General features: G+C 30.3%; 1 protein-coding gene across 1 annotated transcript in view; it reads right to left on the bottom strand.

The window, feature by feature from the left end:
• Positions 1 to 643: 643 nt before the first annotated feature.
• LOC148271717 (neuroligin-1-like) overlaps positions 644 to 8,983 on the bottom strand; it is a gene marked incomplete at both ends in the record, with an annotated part of 67,454 nt that continues 59,114 nt past the window's right edge. The window contains one exon of the mRNA XM_088241021.1: positions 644 to 832. Coding sequence (XP_088097147.1) covers positions 644 to 832 — 189 coding nt within the window. The remainder of the gene's footprint in view (positions 833 to 8,983) is intronic.

Below are 8,983 nucleotides of genomic sequence, written 5' to 3'. Positions count from 1 at the left end.
CTATTTCAGGTTCTATTACTGATTAATTTGTTTATTTTTGCATAGATTCGATAATGAAACCGTGAACAATATTCTGTATGTACTCTTTGCTTTATACTACCTGTCGATGGAAGGAGTGCTATCCTAAAACTGTAGTATTGTTCTTGTAAAATAATAAAATCATGTTACACTGATAACAAGGTTATATTTTCATAATAGTTTTCAATGAAGTATAACGAAGTTAATGCAGATTCAATTAATAATGAATATTATTATGTTACAATAAAAAATATCCTCATTAAATCTAATCGAAGAAACACATTTAATTTCATTATTTCTACAGACATATTGAAATTATTGTAATAATTCTGTTATGCGTTTTGTTTTTATGACAGAATTAATAAAAAACATAGTTTACTTTCGCGCTTTAGAAACAAATTCAGTATTTTGTGAAACATGCAATAAATACACATTGAAACATAACGTCGTTATCTTCTGTCATCTCCAACTACAGTGCAAGCTCCTTGCATCAACAAGCAAAATCTTACCGATGTATGAATGAAAAGGAAGCTAGGTCTTTAATCACAGACGTAATAAAGTGGCTTTCTCCGAGAATCCTGCTGAGAAAAGGAGTGATGGCTTTATTTGTAATTTGAATTCTTACCTGTGGGTAGTCGCCATCTTTGGTCTGATAGTCAAAGACGTAGAAAAACGTTTTAGGAGCCTGCTCCTCCTTCGCTGCACCCGGAGTTGGTTTGGCGCTCAGCAAGTCGGCTGTCTGAACTAACGGCGCCACAAACTGGGCGTCGCTCAGCGCCGCGACGGTGGCGTCCCGCATCGTAATTGGATGTTGCTGGAAACAATCAAATAATTATCATAAACTGTATTTAAATGAGTTTATATATATATACTTAAGATATCCTGACGTCTTTGCAGTGAACTAAATTTTTAGATAGATCTAATAAGGCATTTTTCCGAGGGCTATAAAATGGAAGTTTGGCATTATTGGGACAAAATTAAATAACATTTTTACCGGTTAATGTAGACGTTGTAGCCGGATTGTTGTTTAAGGCGGAGTTCACATTGGCTAGCTAAATTTAAACATCAGCTACGTATTGCAAAACGAAGGGTCGACATTTTTTTTTGTTTTTTAAAAAATAAATATTTGCGTTCTAATAATTTACGCAAATATTTCATTTTGAGGGCCATTTTCAACGAGTTGTAAATAACTCACTATCAGAAAATGGGAACCAAGTTGGGGTAGAGCGGGATTCGAACCACGGATCTTTGATCCGTGAGTCCGAGACACTAACCACGGGACCACAACCCGATTCAAAATATTAATTAACCGTATTGTTAATATTTTGAATTTAACAATAAAGCTAGACAAGTTTAGTTGCTTTGTAAACAGGGAAATATAACTTTTTTCAAAATATTTAAAAATAATAAAGGACTTTGAATTACCGTTCATTAAAAAAAAATGTTTGCTTATTTGTAAATTTGAATTCCCGCAAAAAACGGGCATTTTATTGGCCACGCCCCTAATGCGTCACAATTCGTATTTATTTGTTCTTGGCCATTGAAATTTGTTTGGAACATTATCACTAATCTTGACGTCACAACAACCACGGCTAAATACGTCGCGCTTTTCTGGCAAAATTGTTTTTATTAAATTTATTTTTTACATATTTAAAAACATTTCTCCACAATATCTATATAAATATTTCATCTCAACCATGTCGGCGATTGAACCCGAGAGCTCATGATAGGCATGATAGGCAAACGCTCTGATGATTCCACCACGAGGCCGACTATTATAGTTTCGGGAAAATACAAATTGATCTCTTTTTGTATGTTAGAATTAAATACAAAAATATAACGCTATCCTTTGTTTCAAAAAAGATTAAAAAATAATAGAAATATGAAAACAATGAAGAAAACAAATAAAAGCTCAGTTGTTATTAGCGACAAGTTATCTAGTAAAGAGAAGGTACTTCCGAAACTTTGCTTTTGATCTAATGTAACTAAGCCAAAACTAAGTGAAAGTTATCACTTGAGCCCGTACATTGCATATTAAATAAACACCTTGCTAGAATAATCCTTCCTTTAAGGACCTGGGCTTGGAGGAGAAGATTTAGCGATATATCGACTTCTCATACGTAAAATATCGTAATCCACAAACTGTCGATATTGAGTTTTTAATGTTTTTCGTCTGTAATGTATTATTATATCTTTAGTTCAAAAGAAAAAAATGTAATTACCTAGTAACGTTTGTTTGGGACGCATATTGTCGCATCTAGTATTTTTGAGAAAACGGTCGTAGGAACGCTAGCGATAATTTTCGAGGGACAAGAAAGATGACCGATAGCGACGTGAGTATCAGTTACGATTGTGACTAGACGGAAGTCCGCTGCCCAAATATTTTAAAAATATTTTTAATTGCATTATCGTTTGTTTTTCCCCGAAATAAATTCCGTTTATGCAAAAAATAAAAGAATAAGTTAATTATAGAAAAAAAAATGTTTTTAACATAAGAAATTAAACTTTCACGTCACACAATAGAATCTTCAACTACAGATTCATTTAATATAAACTAAAACATATATTTGAAAGAAAGACAGCAAAATACTTGACACAATAAACTAGTCAAATTATATGAATTCGATTTTAGTACTAATATTTCATATTTTTGTCATTATATACAGAATAACAACGTACATTATCGTTAATTCATCTTCCGATTATATAAATTGTTTGTGAATATCAAATAATTATCGTATGTGACCCATATAATATTTCTTTTCAATTGATCCCGATGTGAAATATTGTATGTCATTCATAAAAAAGTTTTATTTTACACCCTTTACGAGGCATAATATCATATTATGTCATTTTTTAGTACATTCATATCTGACGTTCTGACCGGTTTTTCTATTTAGTTTTTCTACCTGGTTTTTCGTATTTTTTATTTTCTCTCTATCTATCCTCACCTCTATTGTTCACACCATGATCGGTCTGACACACGTTTTGTATGTCCAAATTATGTTTCTAATAATCATGTGTTCATTGTACTATACGAAATTTTGTAGGCATCCAGATGTTTACTAACTGAGATGGATATGTTCTCACCATCACTGCTGCGTCATATGCATGGCGTGTGATGTTAATGATTTTATCTCCCTTAGTAGATTCAATACTTTTCTTTATTCTTAAAAGCGTTTTTTTTTATGTATTTATTCTGCTTGTGTAAGAAAAGGTTTTCGGCGTGTTTATTGTTGTGCTATATTTAGTTATAAAGGTGATAAACTTGCTTTGTTTTTTTGTTGTTCTCAATATATGTTATTTTTTAAATATAAATATTTTTTATGTCCCGAGTTCAGTTGTTGTAACTCCTTGGAATGTTATTCAACGTATTATACTTGTTAAATACTTTGTTTTATATGATTTATAAAAAAATGAAACGAAAAATACGATATTTTAATTAACGTATTTTTCGATATCATGCGTGCATTTTTACAAAAACAGCATAATATTTTATGTTTTTTGAAAGTTTATATGTAAAAAAATACAAAAAAATATTTCAAATACCATTTAATTTTAATTGTTTATATTTAGATTCATACTGAAAAAAGATATCTTTAAATCCTTCTCCTGTAAAATCGCATTTCACGATTACGGCATTATACGTAAGAGATTTTGATGAATGAGAGCACTCGCTCTCGACTCAGTACCACGGCTCTTTGATGACTTAATTTACGGGAACCCGTCACTACACATGTTGGCGTCACATTTACGTCAAGATTCTATTGACGAATGATTTCTTTTTATAAAACCAAACAGAACAGTCATCGAGTGTAAAACACTCGTCCAGAATTTTTGTTCTGTCAATATCTCACTGAAAACTGTATTCTGTCTTCCGCCTGGACACTTGTCTATATATTTATTACATCGTAATGTAACTCATTAATCTGTGATCAAAACCAGAGTATTATTGCATTTATCATTCAGTTCTCCGGCAGATTTATAATACATACATAGCACCAGACACACAATGAGATATGAGTGTCCTCATTCTCCAATATTCAAGCGATCAATTTCAGTCTCATCTCACTCCCTTACCAACCTCGTTAAATACAACCTACACGCCATTATCCTGAATTCAACCCCTTGGAGCTTTGAGATTTAAATCGGGAGAGAAGTCTGAATGTTCTCTGCAAAGGATTTGCCGTATATTAAATGGGTAAAACCTGAATGTAATGAAGAGTAGTATTAAAAATATCAAATATGTGTAAAGTGTTTATTTTATTTATGCACATTTAATTATGTTTATGTTATTATCATAAATAAATTTCTAATTTGTCAACTACATTAAAGAAATGTCTTTTTTACACTTCTTTTCTTCATCCCCAACATTCTATTCTGTTCACAGTGCTGTTCTTTCTTTTCCTTATTTAATATTTCATGTTTTTCTCTTTATTATGTAGCAATGTTCTTTTATTATATTTATAAAAAACTTTACGTGGATTTGAGTTATTTTTTTATTTTATTTCAATGTTTTTTATATAAAATCTGTTGCTTTTCCTTTTACAAAAAAAAAAAAAAACCTGTTATAAATTACGTTTGTTATGCGTAGACGACATAGGCATAATGATTCAAATATTTATGCATACTACACATCTATATTTTGATTTTAATTTTTTAATTTATTTCATTGGGAAGCCAACAGATACATATTAATTTATAAGATACAGTTATATTATAAATACATATAATAACGTCCAATGAGAGGCTATCACATACTATTGTTATTGTAAATGTTAACAAAAAAAATATACAAAACAAAAAATAACTAATCATACGTAACATATAATATTACTAAAAATGTAAATGTAATACATTTTATTATTAAAAATTAATCTTATTTTGAATATTAGTAACTGATATTCTTAAAAAAAGACAGGTATTCTCAAATAACCAACAAAAAAACCAACACGTTGTTTCCCCGTAATGGTAGGCAGAGAGGATAAAACACCATATCACTATCTATTTGAATACAGATCTCGCTTCCTCTACATTCATACATTTTCTCATGTACGCGCGCTGATTCTTCCGACTTTTGACATGTCCATCTTCAAGTGTTTGTTGGATTTGGTCATGCTTTGTCTTTCTTGGTTTCCCTCTATTTTGGCATCTATCGACATTCGCATTGTTAATCTTTTTAGCTGTTTTTTCACTGTCTATTTGCATTATCTGTTCAAACCGACATTAAACTCCTTTTCTTCGTCTCCTCTGATTTTATCGATAGTGCTTATCTCAGCCTTACATAATGTATGGATCTCGACATTTGTGCATCTTAAATTGTACATAATTTTACCACACGTTTGCCTGAGAGATCGCATTTCGACAGCATTCAGCCTACTTTCATCCTTGTTTTTCATGCTTCGCCACCATACATTAGGATCAGCACCTGGACTCATTTGTGAACTGCTAAGGTTGGCTCTTGTGACAAACACTTATTTACCAAGGTTGATTTAAACCGTTCACTCTGTCCCCGGAACGCACCGTTCTTTCAATGTACTCTATAGTCCTTATGGTTCATTATACCTTCGTGAAAATTTTCAATGAAATAATTTTCCTCTTTGTGCACATTCTCAAACTACTCTCTTAATAACCATCCATAATTCTTCCTACTTTATAAGGTCATAATATATTGTACTGTCTTTGCGGCTCGACTATGGAATCATCTTCTATCCCCCTTCGAATGTGTATTTACATCAACTTTGTTTAAATCACGCCTGAAGCAATATTCCCTGTTTCTTCTTGAACTCTCCTTTCAACTTTACATTTTGCCGTTGAAGACTAGTTAAGTGTCGATTAAACTTGTTCGTATCCATATATTTTTTTATTTTACTTAATATAATAAAAAAATACAAAATGTTAACGAAAAGAAATACATAATAAAGCAAAAGTACAAAAACAAAAAACGAAACGAAATACCACACCAAAAAAGAAGCAACCTCTTGTGTTTGCTGTGGAATAACATCAATTTCAAATATGAAATATTTTTTTTAAAATAAGTGCGTATGCACTATGCATGCAAATGCGCATGCGTGCGCACGCATGTATAATTATACACACATATACACGCACACGCAAAATCAATCACACGCACATATACATTTACCCTCACACATACTATAACATAGTGAAGAAAATTATAAAACGAAGTTTTTAAATTACTTATAAAAAGAACTTCAAGCACTGTAGAAAAATACATTTAAAAAAACAAAAAAAGATGTTTTCTTAATTTTAAAATAAAAAACTTAAATACTATTTAAATGTTAAAAAGCAACAATCTATTAAGGAGGTTGATAAACAAACGTTTTTATCTTTAGTTTGAATTTTGTTAAGACATCGATAATTTTTATTTCGTCAGGCAAATTGTTATAGAATTTTTTTCCCTGATGTACATAACTATTTTCAAAATGCTTAGTATGAAATTTCGGAATATTAATATTATATCTACGTGAGTAACTTAATGTATAGATTTTTTTTTATTCTCCTTATAGATTTGTAAAATTGATTTTTTCATATATTCTGTCAATTAATGAAACATTGAAAATTTAAAATAATTATTTTATATGTATTGGAAGATCTATTTTTAACGACCATTTTTATCTCAACCTATTAAGATAAAATAAAAAAATACGCCTTATTGGATTGGATAATTTCAGAAAATTGCCATTTGACAAAGTGGAAAATTGTAAGAAACGTTAAAAAAATAATAAAATGCTAAAGCGTTTGAAACACCAGCAGAAAATAATGCCTTTAGTATTAAAAATGGCCAAACGACTCCATACCTAATTTCTGATATGTATATTTGCATAAATTATGGAAAAAGAATTATTAAACATTATATATTTTTCTTTTTTTGAGGAAACACACAGTAAAATTACACATTTTTACAGAACAAATAGTTAGACTCACTTTTATGGACCAGTGATGTTTCCATATTATATTATCATTATATGTTATCTTAATTCTATGATCTAAGGTTATCAATAAACCATTTTTATTTTTTTAAGTGCAAAACAGAAGAAGTATGTCTGCATGTTTTTTTTTAAATATCTGAACTTTAGAATGTTTAGTTATTTACTAGTGGTAACACAATGTTACATCACCGTGCGCAAAGGAATTATTTACCACAATCTTTTTAGATTGAAGTATTAAATACGTAATTGGCCGATTGTGAAAACCGTTTAAGCGTTTGGCTATTTTTGATACTGAGGGTTCAAATATTCATTAAGCATTATCAATTAAAATAACAAAACAAACCATCACGCCGTTTTCCCGAAGAGTAGGAAAAGAGGATAGAATATAGTTTATTTATTTATTTTGGATAATTTCTATAGCGCCGTTTTTATGAAAATTACCTCAAGGGGGCTGTACAATAAACATCATAACACACATCCTACTGAACACATAGGGGGTTGGGGTTCAGTTCCCCGTTTCCAATTGTATATAATGTTTTTAATAATCATAAGCTAGATTGCAACATGTGTTGCAGCTACAGAGCGAACGAACGATTAGAAATCTAGCCCCCATTAGCATTTTACAAATAACGTTACTGGCCTATTTTTGACAAAATTACCGATAAATTATGAATAACGACATATTCTGATGCTACAGATCGTATGGACAGTTAGAAATCTAGACCCTATTTTCTATAGCTGAAGTTTATATTAGAAGAGTGTTGGTGTTAAGATTAGTTGTTTTACAAAATATCAATTGTATATTACCATTGATTTAAGGCAATTGTTTGTGAGGTGTCTACTACTTAAATTTTATGATAAATTAAGTGAGGGCAAAAGAACCCAACAAAATATAAACACTAGTTCAGCAACACAAATTAACTGTATTGTCCCATTTGTATCAACCGCCTTTGGTAAAAAGCAATGTAATGTAATTGCTCCAAAAATACTTAAAGAAATAAAAAAGACTCAATTTGCCAAATATAAAAGACTCAAAATGTAAAACGAATTTCAAAATAAAAATTACTGCACTTATAAAATAGTGTAGTTTTGAAAAATATATGTAAATCAAAACACGTAGTACTTTATTTAATTGTTTGACATAATATTTATATTTTTATATATTGCATTGCTTTAAATTGTTTTTTTATTATATATTATTGTATGTTATATATGTTTAAGTTACATGTATTTTTGGCACATATATATACTTTATATTTGTATAATAACGATTTTTAATTTCCTACATTTGTTTAGCTACGCATTTATAAAAAAGTAATTTTAGTTTTTCCTTTTTATGTTATTTTTTTATTGGTATAGGACTACTTATGTTCTAAAGATAAAAAATCTCCATCTTAGAACAGGCTAAGCCGTGTTAGATTGAGATTATCATAAACAGAAAACACTCCGTTTTCATTTTACATAAATTATTTTTTTAAAGATTCCCGGTTATTAAGTATTAATACTAGCTTTTTGAAATGAATTAAAAAAAAAAACATCTGGCAGCTGTCAAGTACATGGATGGATGAAATAAGTAATTGAAAATAATGAAAAACTATAGAACGTCATAAATCACCCTGTCTTTGAATTCAGACCATAATTTATATTCGCGCATCTTCTCATCCACGCGCTGATTATTCCGGCTTTTGACATACATCAATTATTTGTTGGATTCGATCATGCCATGTTTTTCTCGGTTTTTCTGGATTTTTGCATCCACCAACATTTGCATCATAAATATTTTTAGCCGTTGTCCGCTGTTTATTCACTCTACATGTTCCAACCAACACGAAACTCATTTGCAAATTTTGTTAATAATGCTTATACAGCCTGTAACTGGGAGGGTGGATCATCAGTGGCAGAGCGATGGGAGACTTCAATGCTTATCGATTAAACCCCCATGTATGTTCAGCAATATTCAGTCGTTTACAAGTTATTCAGATTTTTAAGAATTTTTAGTAAAAATTCGATAT

The sequence above is a fragment of the Micrasema longulum genome, unplaced genomic scaffold (genome assembly GCF_059751315.1).
Source record: "Micrasema longulum isolate JH-2025_06_02 unplaced genomic scaffold, ASM5975131v1 h1tg002703l, whole genome shotgun sequence".
In the NCBI taxonomy this organism is placed as follows: domain Eukaryota; kingdom Metazoa; phylum Arthropoda; class Insecta; order Trichoptera; family Brachycentridae; genus Micrasema; species Micrasema longulum.
This window is presented reverse-complemented; position numbering and strand designations above follow the sequence as displayed.